At 39.7% G+C, this 25388-nt stretch overlaps 1 protein-coding gene across 3 annotated transcripts; it reads right to left on the bottom strand.

The window, feature by feature from the left end:
• Positions 1-22: 22 nt before the first annotated feature.
• On the bottom strand, positions 23-25210 carry pik3r5 (phosphoinositide-3-kinase, regulatory subunit 5). 3 transcript variants are annotated; one of them, XM_034083124.2, is made up of 18 exons: positions 24987-25210; positions 13058-13173; positions 9746-9861; positions 9541-9609; positions 8728-8866; positions 7380-7449; positions 6679-6853; positions 6178-6346; positions 5874-5942; positions 4784-5712; positions 4515-4640; positions 4187-4318; positions 3921-4014; positions 3334-3410; positions 2785-2878; positions 2452-2534; positions 1836-1951; positions 23-1480 (listed from the first exon to the last, which is right to left on the bottom strand). In XM_034083124.2, exons 2-18 carry the CDS (start codon positions 13155-13157, stop codon positions 1330-1332), a joined length of 2709 nt encoding a protein of 902 aa, XP_033939015.1. In that variant the 5' UTR covers positions 13158-13173; positions 24987-25210; the 3' UTR covers positions 23-1329. The 3 variants fall into 3 exon arrangements, with proteins under 3 accessions (XP_033939015.1, XP_033939025.1, XP_033939034.1); XM_034083134.2 differs by having other exon boundaries at positions 1836-1948; XM_034083143.2 differs by lacking the exon at positions 24987-25210 and adding an exon at positions 10749-10795 and having other exon boundaries at positions 13058-13136.
• Positions 25211-25388: the final 178 nt, after the last annotated feature.

Genomic DNA, 25388 nt, shown 5'->3' with positions numbered 1-25388 from the left:
AAAGATAGATAGATCCATTGCATAGTTGATACACATAAAAATACTTTATTGCATTTATAATATGTCCATCAGAGAAGGCACATAGAGCATTTATCTGAACAGAAAAGTACCTAATTATCCAATCTAATGTTCAAGTGCTTAAATTCTATACAATATATGTGCAGTGCTACTTTTTTCAGTCTTGGTCAGGGGATCAGGTTATTATCTCTTTAGAGAATATAAAAAATATATATTTAGTTAAATGTCAAGGTTTACAAGTATGCAAAGTGCAAAGCATTTGTTTTTTTATATAAAGATCTTTTTAGCACCACAATATAACATCATCAACAGTTGATGAAATAAAGGTTAGCACTCTGCAAAAGCTAAAATAAGCTATCTCTACATAAATTACATTTATGTTACAAAGTGATTCTTTATATTGTGTTTTGCTAAATCTGGATTGTTAAAGTAATCTGTACTTCATCTGAAGTCAGTTAGAAAGTCAGCAGCACCCCCTGCTGGTCATATTTACATTGACTTCATTGTAACTCCTTAGGAGAAATGTTATCACGTAAACCCATGTATAACAGTCATAAAACATGTTGGTGTAACATCCAAGTAATTACATGCATACAGTATTTTACAAACATATTATTTACATTCTCAGATATAGTCGCATAATCATTCCTAATGGAGGCGTCACAGACTGGTCAACAGGTGAACAATGTTCCCCTGGTTCCTGTGCCCATGTCGATTGGTCAAGAGAAACCTTTTCCGAACTTTGACACCAAGATGATGTCTTCCTTTTTACATCCATCTCCTGATAGTTCCGAGGTTTATTTCTACATGTTCATGCCAGTTTGGCTGCCATCTCACCTTCAAGCCTGAGCTGCAGATTAACCCTGTTTGCCCAAATTACATTGAATAATTACTGTGGCTTCAGTCACTTCTCTGTCAGCAGGGAAAGAAGAACCAATACCAGTTAAATGAAACTCGAACAGTTTCCTTCACAACAGTTAGGTAATGTCTTTATAGACAACGCTGGCCTGCTTATCATTAGTATGACTGCATGTCTATTTATTCTTTGCCTTTCAGGTTCTTTGGTATGCATTAGTCTGCTGTTTCCCGATGAGTCTTTCAGAGCAGGTTGCAGTGTTTCAAACAGTTGCATCCATCTGCCGTTTGATGCCACCATCATGTGAACTTTAAAACAACAGCTTCATGACGCTGGGCAGAAATACAATACGGTACGCCCCGTGCACTTTTCTTCTGCTGTCAGTGTCTGTTTTTAGTATTGCCAAGTGCACATACTATTTCCTTTCTGACCATCCTGCCTAGTGGTCAGATGTCTCAGGGAAGAGCCCCACTGAAAGTGACTATGGGCAGGCAGAGGAGGGAGCAGAAGGTGGAGTTGAGAGGCTGGATTTGAGCTGAGCTCGGAGCTTTCCTTAGCCTCCAGTCAGTGGAGCTGTCGGGTTTATAACACACGGATATGTCACATCTATACAGTATGGGAGAAAGGAAGATGGATGGGTTAGATAAATAACAACACTTTCAAGGTTTGTAACTTCTGTGTGGATGGTGTAAATATGTTTATTCAGAATTCATGTATGTTCCCTGAAAGGAAAATGTGGTTCTGTCGGCCAAAGATGCAGATAAAACAAGACATTTCAGTTCAGAAACGATTTCTCTGACATGTGAAACTCCTGAAATAATAGATAAAGGGAGCTTATCGAGAGGAGCTCGCACTTCTTGGCAGAACCATTTTGTTTATTGGTTGGTGGTTTACTGCTTCTTACCAGACACTATGTATGTATATGTCATCTGCGTGTGTGTATATCTGTGTGTGTCCACACCTTGTAACACTCTGCAGTATTTTTTTCTCGTCCTGGTCCAGACATACAGCAAAGGTTGTGTTTTCAGCACCGCTGACCTGCACCTTGTCCACCTTCACCTCTGTTGTGCTCAGCTGCTACGAAAGGAAATAAACAGACGACAATTAATGCATTCCACCTCAGATATTAACATTTTGGAGAAGTAAAATGCATTTTTTGCAGCTCCTTTTAAGTTGTTATACTTTTGATTTTGAAACACTTGTTTTGCGCTGAGTTGTAAAGAGAGAATTTAGCTAAAACTGATTATTTTAAACAGGTATGCAATCATCTGAGAACAAATGTTTGAAGTAAAAATAGAGTCAGTGGTGAGCAAATAATATTATTGTCAAACACACACAAGCAAAAGAGTATTTCCTGTGTTGTGGCTTTACGTTTCATAGAGCAGTCAGGTTGAAATAACGTTGTTCTCAGCATACGTGCTGAGAGATTTAGGTCAGGTGAGTTTGAGATGCTATCATAATGTACTGAGGTCTCTGTCTTTAAATAGAGAGTTGCAGAGATGTATGTAAAAGCATGCTGCGTTTGTTTTAACCACCAACCGCCGTGAGAGGCTGATGTCACGTATACTGTAGCTCACCTGGTTGTAGCCCTTCTTGCATTTACCGCTCTGCCTCTTCAGGACCTCAGTCATCGTGAGCTGTAGGCACTCCATCTTTGCGTCTGAAAGAGAATGCTTTAGTTAAAATTTGAATACACTTAGACAAACATTTCATCATTGCCTAAAGCAGGTATCAAGGAAAACATAAAGGAATTTCCTTTTAACATTAGCTTGAGCACAAACAGTCTAAATGATTATTGAATAAAAAACGTTTTCTTCATAAACAATAATATTCCATGAGGTTGAATTAACACATATTTCAATCCAGCAAAGTTTGACAAATCATTATGGTAGCCAGTGGCAGAGGCGTACCTAGTTCCTCGGGATTCTTGCATGCTTTGGTTAAATTTACTGACGTACAGACTTTGGTTTCTCTTCTCCACTGGCTTCTCCCACTGATCACCACCTGGGAGGACAAGAGAGGATAACATTGCTGTTTTGGAAAAACACTAAACAAATGAGAAAGGATTGATGGGAATTTTGAATTGGAAACAATATTTCCATCTGCAGGAATGTGTCTAATTGAAAAAGGGGAACAGATAATGAATAACATCAGTAAAAAGGAACATAATGTTGACATGTCTAATGCTTCCTACCACAGGGACCACAGAGGCTCTAGGTTGATCAGGAAATGGCTTCATGGATTTAGCAGACTTTGTATTTTGTGACAGAATTTGGAAGTGTCATTTCTTGTGCGTTGAAGCATAACCATAACCGAAACTGATTGGGATTAATAGGGGAAACCTGCATCGTCATCGTTTTTTTTCTGCTGATATAAATGATTTATTTATTGTGTTATTTCTTGTAGAGTGCAGTTTAAATACATTATTTTTCAGAGAGTACAATAATTAACAATCTTACCCTGTTGGATACCACCTCCAACTTCAGTGGCACTGCTTCTCTGTCACCGTCAATACCAAACCGTTTACTGGCAGCGCCTTTTTAAAGAAAACATGAGAGCAGCAGTGTTTCAGTTATTCTCGTTAAAAATAATGCTACAATACTGTGAAATATGATAACAAAAATCCAGGCTTATGAACAAGTACAGCTCAGGATTTTTGCATTGTGAAATTAGTTTTAAATACAGCGTTAAATATACAATAATATTACATTTGCAATGGCAGATAATTTAGTTTAAAGAATATTTTGAATAATGGAATAGGTCATTTTCTCTGTAACTACCGGACATGAGGCATACAGAGCTTTCCCCGAATTTTGACTTCCTAAAACTGAAATAAAAAATCAGAAATGCATGTGGTGGCGACAACTAAAACTAAAAAAGTAGAAGTAGACTGAATCATGAAATAGAAATAACAGATGTTCCGCCACCATAAATGGAGTCCTGTCTCAACCTCATAAATACTTCCATGGAAAATGTTAAGGTTTTTATTTATTGTGTCACTGTTGCTAGGATATGAGCGTGTGTTCTGCTTGTGTGTCACACTCACCCATGGCCTTTATTGCTCGTGTTCCTGCAGTGTGACCCAACTCTAGGGAGTGGACGAACACCTCAGTCCTCCTCTCTCCACCAGCAAATGTCAGCTGCAACACCAAAGATCTTCAATCAATGTATGGCTTTTGAACAGTGTAACATCTCTTAATGCAAAGCCCCACAGGGCTTCAGAGCAAATCTGTTCACAAGGGTGCTCAAATCTGGTCCTTTATATAATGTGTTGTTGCTTGGTATGTGTTTTTTGGTGTAACAATGTGTCACCTCGGCCTGATAGAGCTGGATGAGGGTTGGCCGGGAAGCGTTGCGGCAGTAGTACAGGACCAGATCGGCCAGGATGGGCAAACGCTGCTCGTATGAACTATCATATGACTCTGACTCCGTCTTTGAGGTTTGCTGCAGAGCAAAACAATAACAACATAATACTCATGATTTATGGAAGAACAGCCTAAACCAAACATTGGACCTTAATGTAATGAGTTATTGCTCTAGGCTTGATCTATCTGCATGATAGCAATGTTGTGGCAACATACAGCACTAGACTAGGGTGTGTTTCAGTTTTGGCAGTGTAAAAGTTAGATTCCAGTTGTACCTGGCAGACGACGTTGGCAGGCAAGTTCATCAGGCTTAGGGTGTTTCTTTCGTACCAAGGGTCCAACATACCAAGGAGGTTGGCAATGTCATTAGTGCTGTCCCCTGTGGCCGTGAGGTGGGGATCCTGGTTAAACAAAAGCATACATTATAACAGTGGAATTTTCACATCTCTCTGTTAACTCAACTGTACAGCTCTGCTACTTACAGCTAAGTAAATACATCTTGTTCTCAAAGTATAGTATTTAGTTGGAGAAGTTTTCTACTTACATTAGACAGGGCTGCTCCTTTGGGACTTTGAACCACAGGACCCTGAGACTTCAAACTCCCCTGCCCTGCTGCAGAGTCCCTCTTCACCGGCACAAAGTAGAACTGAAGCCTGAACACCCTGCTGAGACGCGGACACGCACTCTCCTTCCTCCTCAGGCTATTGTAGGCTCTGGCCACCTTCCCTGCTACGTGATCAGCACCAAACACCACCACCCTCAGCGTGGTATTCTGATTGTCCTCGTCACTGCTGAGAATGGGCCTCCTTCTGAAGCACACATGTCTGAGAGTTTGACTTGGTTGCTGGAAAAAGGGTTCAGTACAACGTAACTTAACTTGTTGCGGCAGAGAGTTGGAGCGGGGTTTGTCTCGCACAACTAAAAGGTCTTTGGATTCTGTGTTTCCTAAGCTTTTGGCCCGATATAGTAACCGTGACTTATTGGGTTTGCTGAAGAGCCGGTACAAGTGCTGGCTGAGCCGAGCTTTGTTTATTGGCTTTGGCGAAACATTTTCCTTGAAAGGAGAGGAGCAGAGGTTGTCGTCAGAATCTTCAAAGTAGTCACTATCAGCTCCAGAAGTGACTGAGTAGAGGGGCGGAGTGTAGCGCTCTGAGGCCACAGACAAGGTGGAGAACATGGAGTCTTTGGAGGCGGTGGACACGGAGGAGATGGTGGAGGCACGATGGTTGGAATTGTGCCCATAAAGCATGTTAGATATTGAAGGCAACTCTAATCCATGTTCGTCCTCTTCTTCTCCTTCTCCGTTATCATGACCTGTCACATCCTCCTCCTCCCCCTCCTCCTCCTCCTCTTCATCTTCTTCTTCTTCATCATCATCATCATCATCATTGATGTCCACCTCCTCTTCTTCCTCAGCATGTCCATTCGTTTCCTGGTCATCGGGCTCATGTTCCAGAAGTGTGTTCAGAACATCTGCAGGGATCAAAAACGACAAATATCAAATCATATTCAGCAGTTTATGTCATCTCCAAATTGGGGATGTTATTCCTGGAGCTAAAGAAGAAAAACGGAATCTTGATCAGGCCAAAGAAAAAAATAGATATTTGTCCTTTGTGAAATGAAGAATACTTTACCAAAGTTATCTTTTTCCCAGTGAAACATGTAACACTTGGCTGTAGGCAAGGGTAGAGTTTGTAGCATTCCTGGAAGGCACAACAGAAAACAAGAGTAAAACAAAACCCTATCAGAAAAACACATACCAGGAACTGAATTATTATGATGTGATAGCCCCTGTGTTGGAGCCAAAATGCTTGTTTAGCCATTGCTTAATATTTCTATTATTTGTTTACAACACTTTTAATTTTAATTCTGGCAATTATCACATGGGTGCGGTACATTGGAATGTAAGTCACCAGTTCATGAAATCTGCCCTCTTACCATCAGACCTTCTTCCATTGGATGCTGGGACTCTCATGCTCTCCCTCAGTTGCTCGAGCCCCTGGATCACATGACTGCGACCCTTCACAGGGTCCTTCATAGCCGCAGCGGCCTCTAAGACATCACTTATCGTGGAGAAGATCATCCCCAATTCATTCACATTTTTGGGCTGAAAAGAGTAGTCACGATATGTTATAGTATAGGTACACGTCTTGACACATTCCTGTCTACTTCTTTAAATAGCAACACTATTTTCTTTTGGCTTCTTCAAAAGTATGTCAATAAAGTGCATGTAACTCTACACATGTCCTTTGATGGTATTGTTTACAAGGTTATCAATTATCTTAAATACTATGAACTACTGGTGTTCATTTCAAACATAGGTAAACAGGCTTTCTATATACCTGTTTAGAAATAACAATTAAACCCATTAACAAAAGGTAAGTAATATATCATTTAATTGTGTTTCTTCTAGTCGACAGTTTAGAGCTCTAAACATACCTGCAGGGCTCTATGGATGCTTTGTAGAGGGTACTTGGTGCCTAGTGCGGACTGGAAGGCGTGTTTGATCAGGTTGATGTAGGTCTCTTCCTGTGAGTGCTGTATGCGACTGAGCTGCTCGGCCACTGAGAGAAAGTCAGCGGGCACCTCGCACGGGTTCATCAACAGCACCGTCCTGCAAGCAGCAACACAGATGGTTTCACTGGTAAAGTGTAAACATCTATGGAAACGGTATGGTAGTGGTGCATTAAGGTGGTGTTGAAGGGGATGTCGGATGAATAGGGACTTTCCAGGTCAGGAAGTAATAACCACCTCAATGCTATCACTCAGTTAACCTATTGACACTGAGTGCTAGTTTTCTTTTTAATTTGAAAGTATCATGTCAGATCAGGTTATTTTGAACCACCAACATGTAGAAACGGGACCAATTTAACAAGAAAGCAGAAGGGTTAAAGATACCACAGATCATCTGAAATGAACTGAAAAATATTTGTCATGATGAACATACCACTGCCAAAAGGGCTTTACAAACAAGTTGCAGTCATACAGAGTAGATTGTTTACTTATATCACCATCACTTTTTTAAGCATCATATCCTACGTTGTGTACAGCCTGCATAGCCTACTGTAGGCTACCGTGTATTCTTGTGTTTTAAAGTCTACAAAGAAAACGTTTTTTTTGTTTTTAATTTCTGAACTTACATGGTCTTGGAGCTCTGGCCAGGGGAGTTAAGGAACTGTTCTTCTCTCACCAGTCTCTGAAAGGAAATCCCTGTGGGAAAAATAGAAAAAATATACTCTATTAGTGAATTCCATCTTGTGATACTTTTTTAAAATGAACTACTCAACAACAACATAAGGTTACTTATGACAATGTCCTAGAGTTGCCCAGTTGCAGGCAGATAAAGTAGTGTATTATTTAGGACACAGACACACCCATGATGATACGTCACCAACAGGCACATGATGCTACCTGCCTATTGAGATTTACCCTAAAGGCTAAATGCAAAAAAATAACTGGTGATTTCCCTGTGGCTGCAAAGAAGTTAATGAGCGCCAACATTTTAAAAGCTTTGAGGAGGGACAGACTGAGAGGGCTGTATATTGTTTGAGAATGAACAAGCAGAGAGGATGACGAGGTGCACAAGACTCGCAGAATGACAGGAGAGTACATTAATGCACCTTAATAAATGTGATGTGTTAACATGCTGCCCTCTGTTTGCATTGATGTGTATGGCTGCAGTCGCTGTGGACTTTATTACGATATTATCTCTGTGTTGTCTACTTTTTGGCGTTTATTCTGCTGTGCTGAAGATACGAAGTGTCGTTTTTTCTATTTAGAGGTTATGGAGGCTTTATGGCTTCATATTGTATGCGTTAGACCCACTTTAATGTCCGTCATTATTCCTTGTATTTACTTTATTTATTTGAAAAGCGCATCAAATCACCTCGTTTCAATCATTCATTCAACAATTTAAAAGAAAGGTTGTGGCTGTGACTGCATTAATTTATTCTGTTGATGTGTTATCAGCACTTCCTTTGACCCTTCCTGTACATTTGAGCATACTCAAAGTGTTTACATGTCGCTTCTTCTGCTTTTTGTTTTGTAAATGCTGAGGCCTCATTGGCTTTCAAACCATTTCACATTAGAATGAAGAAGTGTGCAGTTACACCTCAAGCCTTATCATTTTCCTGTTATTGATGTTGGTCCTGCTGATGTTTGATGTACAATATATGCACTGTCCTCTGCTGTAGTGTCATCCTAAATGCATTTTATTGAATTGCCACTAGGGGGAGTGTGATTACCACGTTTGAACGATAATAGTGTTTCAGAGATTCAGTCAAGAGAGTGATATAGAAATAGACACACTAACACACACACACACACACACACACACACACACACACACACACACACACACACACACACACACACACACACACACACACACACACACACACACACACACACACACACACACACACACACACACACACACACACACTACATATTGTGGTTCTTGAATACCAGTTAACCATCTATATTTACCGGGAGCCTTGATCTCCAGTTGTAGAGTTGAGAGGAGGTCTTTGCACACGCTGCAGTAAGGCTCAGGCCAGGTGAGGAAGCAGCGAAACACCTCAATAGCTTTCTCAATCAGCCCTTTGTCTGGAGGACAGTATGGAGTCTGCAACCGAGGCACAAATGAAGTATTTTAGTTGGGATCATACATTGCATTACTTAATGTACTCATCATTACTATATTAGTGGACCAACCACTCAGGTCTTTTGAAAAGAGGAGGGTTTCCTCAAAGCAAGTGATGATGTACAAACTTGTTATATTTTCTATTTAATCCTGATGGATCACGTAATAAAATCTGTTAATGTTATGTAAACACCTGTTAAGCACATTATTCAGCATGTATGCTTAATAAGTGGGGCAATATAACTAACTGACGGCTTAAATCAATATTGGCTTATCCATTATTCCATTACTGCTCATTTTTTAAACCATGTCACATATCTTGGAGTTAGTTAAGCCAGTTCACTTTCCAAATTAATTATACAGTAATTTGTCACAATATTAAAAAATCTTAAGGGTATTACACTATCAATTGCTACACATTGAGCTAACACTCTGGCATTCTTACAGTAGTAACCACTGAAAATAAAAAGTGTTGTGTGAAAGTGTTTGAATCATGTTGAATATGTTCTCATAGTAACGCATAAAAAATACGTCATAGGGGTTTGCATTGAGGAACTAACAAAGGTTTTGAAAGTGCTCTTTCACGTCAAACACTGAATGGTACTGAGAAGTGAGGAAAGCTTAACGATTGATAACATGTTGATATTGATTTGTACCTGTAGCAACGTGGAGGAAAACATAATAGCGAGTGGAGCCACCAGCTCATACTGACACTGCTCCTGAACCTGAACTCACACACATTGAGACAGACAGAGAGAGAACAGGGATTTGGGTGAATATTCAGCAACTATAGTACTGTTTTACTTCATTGAGACAAAACCACACATTACATGAACAGTGGACAACATCTTCCTCCCTCACCTCTTTGGTCTTCTTGAGGATCTGCTGTAAGAGGATGATGAAGTTCTCAGGGTCCCTCTTCACCAGCTCCTCCAGGCTCCAGCGGTTCATTGACTGACCGGCAGAGCACATCAGCACTAAAAGACGGCACATGTGGATTCATGTTAGTGCACAAATTCAGACAGCCTCATAGACATTGAACAAGATACACAATTAACATGTTCTACCTCACTACTACTATTTGCCTCAACCCTCAAAAAGACAATGACTTACTGAAACCTCTCCAGCCCTGAGTTAGTTATCTTTCAAAGTAATGTTTTGCATATGAGCAGAGCTGTGCCACGCTGCACGTACTTATTTGATTGATCATCACTGAATCAGTATTTTGTTTTTGAGTGATAGCAGACTAAATGAGACAGAGGCAATCACTTGACGATATTTACGACCCCACGTAGTGATACTAGGTTCGTTTTTGTTGCATATTTTGCTATAGTGCAACGGCTGTTTGCAGAGACCACTATATGTATATGGCCACTAGTCTAAAAATATACCATTTGCTACCACTACTAAATGGCTGGTGTATTATTTTGACAGCATCAACACTTATCGGTCAACACTGTGTTTGTAGTTGTGCATTATAAAATACGACTTGTCTTTGTGCTTTTTGAAATACACGCTAATGAAACAGAGAGCAAGGTTAAAAGCCAAGTTTATTTAGCTTTCTGTACATTGTTCCATGTGAAAGAAGCCCTGTAAAACGCATGTTGTCCTTTGGGCCATCATTAAGAAGACATTATTTATCACGAAAAACAAGAATTACACACATGCTTATTATTTATTGCAACCTTTACATATGAGGCATTTAATTCCAATTGTTCATTTCAATAAATCGTAGCTTATAGAAATACAAGAAAAAACAGGTTGTTTATGAGTTGGGCCAAAGGCCGGTCTGTAACATCTCACAGCAGGACGTTAAAGTCCATAACTGTTAGTGCTGGTGCACTTAAGGCGTGTGTTTTATCACCTTTTGTTCAGTGTTTCTTGTTAGGATGTTTTGTCAGGACAGATTTCCTGTTGCAAGAAAACAGAGTTAAGGTATCCTCAAGAAAATACATGTTATGGTACTAAACATAAGGAAATCTGCAATAGGGATAACTAGACTCATATCAATATTGCACAGTTAATAGGATGTTTGGGTTCCATTATCATTTTGTTTTCACAAATAAACACTAGAAACTGTATTTTAGACATTATAGCTTTTGAATGTCTAGGAAGAAGACTTGTTGAGCTAATTGCAGGTTTATATATCTTTGAAATGTAAATGTAATAAAACAACAGTAGAGATCTGTGAATACTGCATCTCACACAGCAATATGAAAAACACACACTCACAAAAACTACTAAGACTGATTGCTGACTCCTCACAAGCACCTACTATCCATTTGATCCCTCAGTCTCAACAACTCCAACTGCATCTCAGAGGAGCTCAGGTCCCAAGGGTATAACACATCAGCAGTATTTCGGGTTACACATAAATGATTTCCATGAAACTTCTTTATTTTTCTTAAGTTTTCTGCACTTAGGAGCATCATGAGCATTTCCCGGACAGCACTATGGTTTATTTTTGATAAAATGCCATTACTGGAGATTAAGCCGCAGGTTTTCAAAAATACCCTGATAAGATTTCAATTAAAACATGTTGTACTTAAGTTCATATGATTGTAATCACACTTCTGTCCGGCAGTGGCTCAGTCAGTAGGGGCTTGGACTGTGAGCCGTAGTGTCGCTGATTCAAGTCCCCAACCAGACCTAAAATATGGAGTGTGGACTGCTACTTAATTGGAGAGGTCCCAGTTCACCTCCTGCCCTGCCGTGGGGCCCTTGAGCAAGGCACCGGATAACTCCCCACCCCCCTCACTCCCATTGCTCCCCAAGCGCTGTGCAATAGCTGCCCACTGCTCCTAGTAGACTCCTGGTACTAGGATGGGTTAAATGCAGTGGCCACATTTCACTGTGTGCTCTGCATGTGTGACCATTAAAGAGGGTTTTCATCCCTCCCATTCTATCTATCTACTTAAAGACAACAAACCAGGCGGTAACCTACCAGCCTGAAACATGAAATTATTCTAAAGTTTGCTTTTTTATCTGATATCCAGGGTCTCAGGTCTATGAGAAAATTATCCTTCGTTCTAACCTAATTTCTGACCTCAGTTAACACGTACTGAAGGGTTTGTGGTCTCAACCTTTAGTTTCATGTCTCCTTCAATATGGCATGATATTTATTTTGCAAATAATGGTCACATGTATAGTACACTACATGAGTAAGGGCACATCTTGTGATTGACAGGTATCTTCCTTGTAGTAATGAAGTGAAGTGGAGAATGAAACCTGAAAAACAAACTCTTCAACTGGCATGTTTTATACATTTAAAATCATATAATCCTAATCGATCAGGGTATAAAACCTAGAACATGTTTGTATAAGTAAATGTCAGAGCGTCCTTCGGGAGGCCGATGCCAATCTTATCTCCTGCCATGTTTTACACCCTTTCATTAATTTGTGCCTCATGATGCCTCACTCACACACTGTGGTCTGTGCCACCACTTCCTCTCAGCTGTCTATTCACACAACTTCCTCCAGGCCTCAATAACGTTCCCCTGATGATCTAACAGCTAGTGCGTCATCAACAACAAGCTCAGAAACCATGTACTCGAATGCCGTTTGCTGAGTGTCTGTCACAAGCTGCCCTTGTGTTGAGAAAGCAAGAACAAACAACTGCCTTCTGTTCAAGTCAGCCCTGTAAATAGCACATTCAACTGTGTGTACTAGGGTGGATATTTCTGAGAAAATGTGTTGCTTGTACCAATTGGTTTGAATTATGGTGGAGGTTGGGTGAGTCTCTGACCACCTTAATTAAGACTTGGACCCCAATCAAAAGATGTTAACGTAGATGGGTCATGACGTTTGAATATCCCTACCTTAAATTCAATATTGAAATATGCTTTACATATTCTTGCCTAGAAGAATCTCGGAATAGGAATGAAGACACCTAAAGTGGACCATATAATTTTGTAACTCTGGTATTACCTGTATATCAGTATATGTATGATTGCAAATACTTAATTGTATCATATGACACATTATGCTGTGTCTGAATGACTTCTCATATCTTAGATACAAGGTTTTATCTGAAAAGATGCATAATAATTCCCGCAAAAATCTTAATTGAAGCAGTGAAAGAAACATTAGAAGTAGTTTTTACATGCGTCACTGCCTTCTTAAACCAAATCTCAGCTGTGGTCCTTATCACTGCTGTGGCCCCTGGAGACTTACCGTTCCAGTGGTGAGCTGCTGTTGGGCTCTGTCTCAGCCCGTCCAGACATCTGTCCAGAAGGTGCTGGATCCTGTCCTCTGTGCACGACGTATGCTGCATCCTTACTGCTCAGTTTCTGTGAAGGGACAGGAGACAGAGCTGGTCTTAGCAATCAGAATCTGATACATTCCCATTCATGTTTTCTGTGGAATTTTATCTCCAAATTGATTTTCATGTGTTCAAAATGTTCAGATACACGCATGCACACAAACATGTCCCTCTCTTTTCATGAACAATATGTGTTATCACGTATGTTTTGCATAAATGCAGGTCACCCAGTAGGTATGGAAATGTGTCTAAGATACACAAACCATAAAGGGACATTTTTATAGGGGAAGGAAAAACAGACAGGGGTTTGCTTGTTTTGATATTTGGTTTCCATAGTTCCTGAAATGTCACATGCACATATGTTTTGATATATAACATATGTCTGTTCTGCCTCAAATCAGTGAGTTTTATAAAAGGTTTTGCCACATTAGCTACCATGTTCTGTGATGTATGCAAATATTATATCATAGATCAACAAATACCTATAGCTTCTCTAGTTAAGTGTTCACAGCAACACACTCTCACTCCCTAAGCGTCCAAGAGCGACGTTTGGTCAGTGTCCGTGGCATCCAGTTGTGACGCTCCTAGGCTCCTTCAGCGTCATAAAGGGACGCAAATAGCTTTCAACTGATTGCAATGTATTCCCATCTGCGGCGGGATTTGACGCTCATGGAAGCACGGCATTCGTTTGTGTCGGCTGCCCTTAAAGGCAATGTGAGCGTCCATTCCCATTGGATAACGGAGAATTGTACACCCGGAAGTAAGTATTCCTCTTACTGTCGATTGATTTTACAGTGATATCTGCACTACTCATCGACTAAAAAACACCAGATTATTCTTGTTAATTACACAACATTGATTGGTTTAAATTGTGTGCAATGCTTTTGTATTTTCCCCCTTCGATTCGAAGAAACAAATATTTTTTCTGAGTAAAGGATGGCAGAAGACACTACACTACCCAGAATCCCCAGATATCGTTTGGACAACACCATGTGCTCTGTTTGACAAACCCCGTGATAGTCCTCAAGCTCTGTGATTGGAGAGTATGCTCCGAGGGTTACGTCGATTCTCGAACAGCACTTGAAATGGGATGGAACCACGGCAGACTGTCCAAAACTGGATTTGGTCCACCGCGTCCCCCCCTCCCCCACCCTGTCCCCAGAACTACACATGCTGGCTATTCTGTTTCGCAACATGTTCTCTATCTATGGCACGTCTCTACTGGGAGTTGTAGTTTTAAAAGACGTTTTCGTATTTCCCATAATAAGAAGTTGCCAGTATTAAACTGTGTACATCCCTGGAGGTTTAGGGGATAGGAAACACTCAAATTTAAAACATATAATTAATAAATGGGTGAAAATTGCTTGTGCCCATAATGGGCAGCATTAATATACACACATGCCAGCTAAGGTCAGAAGAGCTTTATTTAACAGCTGGTCTTATGTTTGTGACCCCTGTTGTTAATTGATAACATTACATTACATTAATTGATAAGCCTGAAACATGCACTTGTCAAGGTTCAGAGGCAAATTTTGCAAATATGGCAGTAGCCATCGATCAGCTTAAGATAAGATATACTTTATTGATCCCAAGTTGGAACATTTGTGTTACATCAGCATGTGTAACTGTTATAAATATGCAGTGGTGTTTATTTGTAAATCATTTAGTATAATCACACGAATTCTGTGTTTTATATTTAACAATTCTGTGTTCTTTATTTATTGATTGTTCAATACCTGACAAGGCCGGAGATGAAATATCTACATACATCTTATAAGAGTATAATACATTATGTATAATATCAGTTAAAATAAGTGCTTCAACATAGTTAACATTGCTGGAGGTATGCACAAATATTGATAGATGTCTTGTAATGCACTATTGAGGAACCTGCGACCCAAGTTTTTTATTCAATGCATAACTACACAGTTTGTGAATATGATATGTCAATAAACATTAGAAAATCTTGAAAGGGATGTGCAAAATAGTCATTATATACAGTCTTTAATTAACTATTAGTAGAGAATAACGAGTAATGAATATACTTTATAGGGATCCTATTAATATCTAATAATAAAAATAATGAAATTCAATAACATGCTTTAACCACTAGGTGTCCCTTTATATCAGCTGTGCACCTTTATGGTGTAAATACAGCCTATCTACCAATTGGATCAAATATAAAAGTCAGCCGAATTAGTGTTGATACTGCAAGGAGACGTCTTGTGTGAAAAGAAATGTAAGATGTTGTTTAATGGCTGATATATTTATGATCCACGTCACGTTTTCAGTTCCTCATGTTTGTCTAGAAGTCTTCTCATCAGGGCTCAAAGGAGCCATATTAAAGGTTCTTGCTGTACACATAAAAAACAGCTTTTATAATAGACTAACAGAAAAAAACAGCTTGCAGGGATTTAGATTTAAAATCACTTGTAAAACAATGCTGCGGATCAGAGAGACATGTTGGAAAAAGACAAAGGAATAATTTCAGTTTGACCACAGACTTGTAAGTACATTATGTCTACAACACTGACTCAGAAGGGTTTTTTGAACTTCACATTTTGAACTTCCATTTATCTTTACTTTTACAGCATCAGAGGGCAACGTAGGGGTGGCTCCATGTTTCACTTCTGTTATGACCACTTCTCATCAGAAGCAATATGCATATCAAGAAACTGGGGACATCCCATCAGCATCGTGAAACATTGGAGTGACAGATTTATCTTTAAGGTATAACAACATCCATGATGGCAGGTGTTACATGACACAATTAGAAAGCTGCAAAACCAACCAAACAAAACCAAAAGTCACCCCGGACAGCTAGCCAAACCAAGATGTTTCAAATTAACACACACATTCGTTCAGTGACCACTTCTTCACTGGCAACTACAACATTGCAAGTTTTCAAAATTCCCCAGAAAGGTGATTTTGTCGTGGAACAACTTGTGTCCGATATAATCAGACACAAATAATCTCTGCACACCCCCTGTCTTGTCAAGAGTTCATTTGTGATTCACACAAATGGTGTTAATGGTTGTTTGAAGGATAACAATGCTTTTTGGTTAATTATGCCACTTTGACTTTGCATACATTTAAACTACAAATATTGCGAGAATGCCCCATTTAGCCAGTTTCTTGTTTTTTTGTATGTATGAATTTTATTTTATCAGACATTGTTAACTTCACATACAAACTAGGATGAACTGGTTTACTGACTACAGCTTCTCCAGATGGGAAAAAGCTTGTAACTTAATATGCAGGATATATGTATATATATATATATATATATATATATTAGGGCTGTCAAACGATTACAATTTTTAATCAGATTAATCACAGCTTAAAAATTAATTAATCATGATTAATCACCATTCGAACTATGTCCAAAATATGCCATTTATTTATGTATATTGTTGTGGGAATGGAAAGATAAATGAAAGAAGGCGGATATATCAATTTAACATACAGTATCTATGTTTATTATAACATTTGTCTGCGTGTCAAAATGAAAGACAACCCACACACCTATCAATCATCAAACCGTGGGGTCTTAATTCATTACGTGTTGATTTCTATCAACGGGGGAGTACTTCAGGAAAGTCGACAGAGGGGGGGTTGGGGGGCGCGCGCTAGTGGAGTACTCCGTGACCACAGAGTGTGAACGTTGTGATCAGCTGTTTTAGCGCAGTTCTCCAGTGAAGGGGGGAGTCTCCCTCCGCAGCCGGTTGGCGTAGTTTTGGCACAGTTCCGTTGTACAGACCGACGTTAACAGCAGCCCTGTCTGTGCACACGGAGACCGACTCTGTCGTCCGGTGATCTAACCGCCTTCTGGAAAAGCTTCACAAGTACGTCGTTACGCAAATGCGCTTTGTGACACAAGTGACGGTACGCATTTCAGATTACGCACATAACCTGCGTACCAGTTATGTGCACCCCTGTACCAGAGCCATATTATTACTATTATATGGCTCTGCCCTGTACTACAGCAAAAGTAATCTCCGTCGGGACTTCCTGCAACAACACCACGCCGTTATCAAAGATGTTCTATTAAGAAGACGATCACTACGTGACAAAAGTTTTCAAAACCGTGGCTACTGAAATCAATCTTACTAACTGCTGTCTGTGCAATTTACTCCGCGCGAGTTGGCACACTTTATTTTGCTTACTTTAACATCATTTTTCATGGTGGGGCTAAGCCATTTCTTGGTATGGGTGTAGCCTACCCCAGCCATACCCTGGCGCTGCCACTGGTGGCACGTATGGGGCGGGCCATTCTGCACATGCGTTAAATGCGTTAAATATTTTAACGCAATTAATTCAAAAAATTAATTACCGCCGTTAACGCGATAATTTTGACAGCACTAATATATATATATATATATAAAACACCTTATATGAATATATTGATATAGACAACATTTAGACACTACACACATCTGTCCAATTAAGACATTTGCTGTAGAGCATGATTATTGTAGAGACACATTTAGATTTTTTGTTCATGTTTTAAAGGGTGCGTTCACACCTGCCTTGTATAGTCCGGTTGACTCGAACCCTGGTGCGTTTAGCCGCTTGGTGCGGTTCATTTGAGTCGATGTGAACGCAGTCCGAGACCTCTTAAGTGAACTAAACAACCGGACTCTGGTCCGCTAAAATAGGTGGTCTCGGAGCGCTTGCTTGCGAACTCTGGAGCGGTTCATTACTGGTGTGAACGCAGTCCGCACCAAAACATAGGAAGCGCAGTATTTACGTGTCACAAGAACGCGGATATCTTCAAAAATCTTTAGCGAAAGAGTCTTTCAAGACATCCGCGGTTGTTTAGTTAAAGAGTAAAGTAGAATTAAGTGTTGAACAGTGTTGTGTAAAGTAAAAATTCTCCGTCAGCTACATAAAAGTAAGAACACCTGTCGTCGGTGAAACGCCCCTCCTCTGCAGAACGTCTCTCATGGATAATGCTGCACATTATCCCGCTTATTACATGGCCACATTCTCAACAAAGTAACGACATGACTCCCAATATTAATTGAAATGCTTTTGTGGATTTAGAAAATGATTTTATTGATTTAAAAAATAGTTGTATTTAAATTGACATGCATCCGCTAAGAAAAATAGTCCGTTGTTACTGTTTTAACTATAGCAACGGCAGAAACTGCTTCGATAGCGTTTTTGAGGAGCTTTTTGATTACAGATTTGAAAAAATCGTTGCTTGCTCTTAAAAGTAGCACAATTCATTATGTCAAACCTTGGGAAGTATCTAGATATCCCTGCCCTAATGCCAAAGTAACTGGCAACTGAATATGTGTCGCCGTCTGACCTATGTCTGGACCGCTGCGTAAAAAGGAGGGTTTCTGCCCGTTACTTCTCCGCTGTTTTCTTGTCGCTCTTGTCTTGTCAGTTAGTTTCAGCCAAACTGTATACAGTTCAATCGAACGGACTTCTTTGTGCAGATGTGAGCGTCCTTAACAACGGTCAATAAATCCTTGACAGCGGTCTGTCTGTTCTGGATTAAAAACGTGTCACATGTTTTGAATTGACCAATCAGAATCGAGTATTCAACAAAGCCATGTAATAATGTTTTTTAACGGACGTTGTCTGATTATATAATCATATACGCGGGCCGCTAGTGTCTGTTGATCTCCACACTAACAGCAGCATGAGAATAACCTGCCGAAAGTGCCGATGCTCCATGGCGGAGGCTCCGCTAGAAATTGCCGGGATTTGCGTTTGTACCCCTTTAATGTCTGACCAATGGTTGAAACATTGAGCATTTCCGAGCACATGACTTGTGTTTAAAAGTTTATAGTCCGTTTGAGTTTTGCCCGTGTGAACGCAAACCGAACCTTCTGAAAAATGAAACAATGTAACAAACTGTCGTCTGGTGCGCACCAGAGAGCGGACTATTAGGTGTGAATGCACCCTAATACTTGACTAAACTAAAAGGTATTTTAATAATGAATGAATATTCATTGGAACGTGGTTCAAAGGAAAGTAACGTGGTTGCTTGTTAATATATTTTTGAAGCTTCTCTTACCTAATCAAGTTTTACATGGAAATACTGTATATATGTGCTACTTCTGGGAAAAGTCTAAAGAAAAAAAGTCTTGAGAAGCAGAACAACTTTACTTCCCTTAAAAAGCTTTTTAAAGATTTGCTTTTTTTATTAGCATTTGACAAGCTGTGCCGTTTTTGTTTGACATGTAAAGCCACATTTTTAACAACCTAATAATTTAATGACTTACATTTATATAGCGCCTTTCAGGGGACCCAAGGTTGCTTATTTCGATTATATTAAGAGCTAAATGTTGACACACAATGAATTCCTTGCTTCATTGATGAAAAATAAGCATGCGTGTTTGTTAACCTATTCTTTAATAAGCATTTCAGCCCACAGAGACAGAGATTAAAACTGTTTTTGGCTGATTACATCTTCTCAAAATTTCCCCAGAGCATGCCACAAATTCCCCTTTTCACACCATTTTATTTTGTTATTGGATGAGTCACTTGCTCATACACACCCACTCACAAAATAACCCTTCTTCAAACACACACACACACACACACACACACACACACACACACACACACACACACACACACACACACACACACACACACACACACGCACACACACACACACACACACACACACACACACACACACACACACACACACACACACACACACACCACACACACACACACACACACACACACACACACACACACATACTGTACACACTGGACACTTCAAAGCAATAGGCTCACATTTTGGAGAATATCATTATTTGTCTTCACTCTTTGCAAAAGCCTGAAAATAATATTGATACCTATTTCATATATGTCCATTTGCTTAACTAATTTATTTGAATGGAGACTGTCTGAGGATAACAAAATCCATATACCAGCAGGTGCTATTTATCCTCTATTCCGGGCTTTATGCCAAGTTAGCTTTGCTAAACAACAGCTGGTACTGAGTGGTATTGATCGAAGGTTCGTCGCGAAAGTGTACCTACCAGAATGTCGAACTATTTCGTACACTAACCACACAAACACACCTATTGAAACGTTACAAACCATTGTTCATTCATGCTTAATAAAGTATAATACAGTTGGTCCCTGACACACAGTGTGGCAGGAAGCTCATGCAAACCAAAGACTGAGAAATAAAGCTCATTTATCCCCCTCCACTTTACTCCCTTTCCTACAGTTACCATTCAACAACAATACCTCCAGCTCCAGAGGTAAACACATCCATGCAGCCCTTGTTCTCAGCTGTCCCTCCTCCCCAGAGAGCCATTGTGTCTAAGAGGTGTACAAGTGGCACTGAACAGGGGAATAGAGCCATGCTTTTTGGACACTTGTGCTTAGCACTCCGGTCATTGTAAGGGTTGGACAGGTCTGGATGAAAGCCCGGTCAATGTGGAAGGAACTAATAAGTCAGATACTGTATATGATGACTCCTGCATCCAGGATGGGGTTCAATGGATACGTGTTAAGGTAATAAAGAGTTGAAGACACTATGTGAGGTGGCAAAACGCAGTGAAAGTGTGGTTTAGAGGACGGCATCGAGTTGTTATGTTGGTGTCATTTTACAGTAGTAGTATATAAGCAATGGAATGATATTTCTCTAAAAGAAAAGTTTGACACAAACATGTCACAAAGATTTTATGTTATGTCTTTAAGTCTTTGCTGATGGAGATTTCCAAACTCAAACATACTTCTGTGTATAAGCTTTATTATAACAACAGAAGGCTATGTTGCCATGGCACTGTGAGTGGTGTAATCTCCTATAATCTGCCACAATATCCATTTATTGGGATTTTAACAGAAAATGTCAATCCCAACTCCAGAGTGTCAGCATAGTTGTTGATGTGGAGTTTCTAGTGGTGTTACAAATGCATGAGTCTCTAATGTTTCATAAGAGGATATATGCAGCACATCCCAAGGTCACTTCCACTTTTTCATTGGTTGCAAATTTAAACAGTCAGACAATAACAAGTAGTGTTCTTGTAGTGGAAGAACGACTATAGATTCACACTGGACTGACAGTTAATTCCATTTCCAAGATTTCTGCACCTCCACCTGTGTCTCTCTTTCTCAAGCTGTCCTCCTTTTGCAGACTGCTTCCCATCTTTCCCACTGATCCCGTTACCAACTGCTTCCTAACAGGAAGGTGGCGTCCCTGCTCAGCTGAGGAAGCAGGTGCCTCCCTATTGTTGTGGTGTGATCAGACTCTCAGATATACTCCCAGACCAGGGAGAAGAGCTTGTGTATGTGTGTGTACATTATGTCTGACTGTCATTTTATCTCAACCATCCCCTTATTTAAAGAATATGATATTCAGATCCAGGGCCTCCTCCACTGGCCAATAGAGCTTCTCTACCCCCTTTCTCTCCACTGATCCACTGGATGTGAACTGGCTTTTCTTATGGCTTTAGGAAACCCCAGCGGCCAAACTCCAAAGCTCTCCTGTAACTAAGTGCTTCCCTTCAGTTCAAACAAACACTACCGGTGGGAACTGAACAGTCTAAGTGGTCCACTGTTTAGCATAAAACACATCACTGGGTCTAAAAACCCAGCAAGAGTATATCTCATGGATATGTGGATGTTGGAATTTCATTTTTTTCTAAACACTTTCTAGGATTTATTGCTCAAGTTGGCAGTGAGGTGAGATTGTTTTATTAACTGCTGTCCCCAATGTCAAGGATTAACTTTGTATCTTATTGTAAACCTTTTTCGGCCGGTTAATGAAAAAAACAAGTTTTAATGGAGATTGGAGCTGATTATTTACCTGATAAGGAATAACTGCATGTCAATATCATGCTGTACTTATTACCCCTCTTCACATAAAACATACTCAAGTAGGCCAATAGTATATGCAACTTTATATAAGAGACTCAAACAGGAAGCAATGACTTAAAAAAAAGAAATAAGCGAGAGACAACTCTTTGCTCTAGTTAATCTAACAGTACCAAAACATAGCGGTTGTTACAGAAAAGAAGGCCACCCCATATAACATTTGGTATTCACTTCCTCAATAAATCCTGATAAACATAATCATAACACTACCATTAATGCACATATCAGGTTCTGTATTATCAAGTCATAATACTTAACTCCAAACAATAGGGAGCCAGTAAAGACTATAATACACCAACATAACTATGTTCCTGTCGGCTCTGTTTCACAACACTAAGTTTTAACATTCAACAAATTATAAGATTTTCCTGCATATTTTCTTGATCTCCAGTAGAAACGTTATCCTATTATATTTGATTGAATGCAATTGAGAAAAAACACGTTTTCACCACTCCTACATCCCTAATTATTTAGTAACAGCAGGTGTGATGTGCAGAGATGCATATGTTCATATATACGGGGGTGTTGACCTCAAAGTATTTGTTGTAAAGGTGAAAATGAAGATTTCACTGATACAACAGCCGTGAAGAGGCAAACAGGAAGCACCGTGGTGAATAACACCCAGCGTTGCAGTCGGATACTGCGTTTAAAAAAACACATTAAAGTGACTTGCTTCAATCCTGTTATCTCGTATCTGTTGTAACAAACAACAAAGCGTGTCAATATCTGCTCCGTCTAAGACATTTCATTAATCTGATCTTTTCTCAGCTTTCTTTCAAGCCTGACACGTGAACTCCTATGGCAGTTGTTATTTCTCAACAGGAGATGATTGTATTGAAACTGATTGTGTAATGAGACAATTTCTAAGAAAAATGGATGACCCCGTTCTTAGGTTGCGCAGGGGAAGTTGGTCCTTATCTGTCAAGATGAGGGCAAGAAAAAAGTAATTTGTTACAATTAAGGCTATGGTGAAAATGTATTGTAATGTTTTTTTATTAAGACTCATAACATAATAGATCACCAACAAGAGAAAAGGTTGTTCATTAAACGAAGAGGCAGTGTTTTTCTCATGCTAGAGAAATCAAAGCTCAATGTAGCTACTTACATTTCATTTTGTGCAATCAAATCCAACCTCAAGAATACAGCGGCATAGATTCGAAACTTGAGATTTGGAATCGAGTCAAATCACAAAAAAAATTACTCGAGGCTTGACTTGCATTCAAATTGTGCAAAGCCACACTACTGGAACATTTTAAATAATGTTACTTCTTATGATAAAAGAACCGTTCTCAGACTAAGAAAAACCCTTTAAAATAACACAGCTTTAAAAAGAAAATGTTTAATAATTAAATAATATAAATCTACACTTTTAAAGTTAGTGTTTAAAAGACCTGAGCTTACTTGACGGCTGTAGCTGCTCCTCGTGTCACACCTGAACCTCAAACTTAACCCTTTACAGTCGATGTGCTTTGTGGGTAATGGAGGTGCCGGGTTTGACAAGCAAGAATTATCAATCAATCAATCAATGTTTATTTATATAGCCCAATATCACAAATGTTACATTTGTCTCAGTGGACTTCACAGTTTGTACAGAAATCAGTATGGCAATACGACACCCTCTGTCATTAAGAATGACTGGTTCTGCTGCACTGATTTTGATCCTCCTGTTTTTTAAACTATTGATTGTGAGTGAAAAGCTAAAACAAGATATGAGTTGTTCAACTTAAAACTTCAACTGGGCAAATAAAACAAATTTAGAAAACGTATTTTTCATATGGATGGTTTTTTACCTGAATAAGATCACTGGAGATTAGAATTTGCCATCTTCAGTTACTTATCTTACATTACTGGTTATGATAACCTGAATTAGAAGTCAGTAAAATGTCACCTTCATTGACCCCCTACGATGACTGTTCCTTTTAATTCACATGTGGCAGACAGGTTGTTGGTGTTGTAGTGCAAAAGGATGTAGAGTTCAGGCGTTGGCTCAGTAAAGTTTCTATTGGGTGGAGCCTCCAACGAACACTGACAATCAATCTGAAGTTTGCTTCAAAGAAAGTTACCAGGATTGTAGTCATTCATCACTGGTTGTCACTTTTCAGCATAGTTTTTAAACTTATTCAAATAAATGAAGAATGGAGTAAAGACTTCTCAGCATTTGTCATTGTGTGAAGTGCATATAAATGTTCCAATCAATTACACCTGCTCTGTAAAACCTGCTTCAGCCACTGCCAATCACCCCAGGAACATGAACCCATATCACTTTGTCTCTAAAGTGCTGACACAGTTATCTGATATGAACAGGTCGAATCTGCCTAAATAATTATTTCCATTTACAGATACAGGCATTCAAAGTGAGATAACTACCAGGCGCCTAACACATGGTTCTGTGTCTCTACTTCCTCAGCATTTACTAAAAACATGAATCGTAAAGAGCATGTGAAAAAGCAGAAGTTCCTAAAATGGTATCACAAGGGGGGCCGCTGTGCTCACAGAGGGGGGCTTGTCTACATGACAGCTTTTCCCATCACTGTGACACTGATGCTGCGTTTCAGCTCTTCTGACACAAAACAAGAGGCTTTTTGCAGAGAAAAGATCTTGCATATTGTAAACAAAACAAGATGACGTGGAATGTCGACAGCTTTAAAAACAGGAGTCCCCAATATGTCAGTATATACTATCATTTTGAGTACTGTAGATGGATGAAGATAATTCATCTGTAATTAAGTAATACTGTTAAAAGTGATTGTATTCTGGGGTGATTGGTGGATGTTTAGTTGCAAATATTTGAACACTTCCAGATCAGTATCTACTGTCAGTCATGGAGTCATTGTTTCCTGAACATTACCAGAAGACAACATTATCAGATCATCCTGCAGGCTGACATTCATTTACTGCTGTCCACATCTGATCATGGAGCAAGGTGCCCTTTCAAAATAAAGTGTACTGTTACTGTACATCAAATAAACTTGATTGTCTTACCTGCAGTTTACCATCCAGGATTCATTGCTTCTGTATGCATCAAAAGAGTCCTGAAGGGTCTTCAGCGTACTGCTAGCCATTCATTCAACACGCACATCACGGTTTAACAGGCAAACCCACATCCTGGGCATGGCAGGCAGGCAGTGCAGCGAAGTAAAATCAGCCTCGAGTATCTGGTTGTAGCTCTCTGCTGCACTCAAAGACTTCTGCGCCTCACACATGCAGTGCACCTCACAAACAGGAAGTGTATGAAAGAGGTGCATGTGAGCACAATGAGGGAGGCTGCTGGTGTGTGTGTGTGTGTGTGTGTGTGTGTGTGTAAGTGGCATTGTGTGTGTTTTTCTTCATGCGTGTGTAGGAGGTTGCATGTGGATTTTGAAGGGATGTTGGCCCTTAAAAGGA

Source organism: Pseudochaenichthys georgianus, chromosome 1 (genome assembly GCF_902827115.2).
Source record: "Pseudochaenichthys georgianus chromosome 1, fPseGeo1.2, whole genome shotgun sequence".
NCBI lineage: Eukaryota > Metazoa > Chordata > Actinopteri > Perciformes > Channichthyidae > Pseudochaenichthys > Pseudochaenichthys georgianus.
This window is presented reverse-complemented; position numbering and strand designations above follow the sequence as displayed.

Coding starts and splice junctions, on each gene's coding strand:
- pik3r5 (XM_034083124.2), bottom strand. CDS start 13,157: ATGCAGCATACGTCGTGCACAGAGGACAGGATCCAGCACCTTCTGGAC. Junction 6,347..6,678: donor GCATCCATAGAGCCCTGCAG/GTATGTTTAGAG, acceptor TACTCTTTTCAG/CCCAAAAATGTGAATGAATT. Junction 1,952..2,451: donor GCAAGAAGGGCTACAACCAG/GTGAGCTACAGT, acceptor TTCCTTTCGTAG/CAGCTGAGCACAACAGAGGT.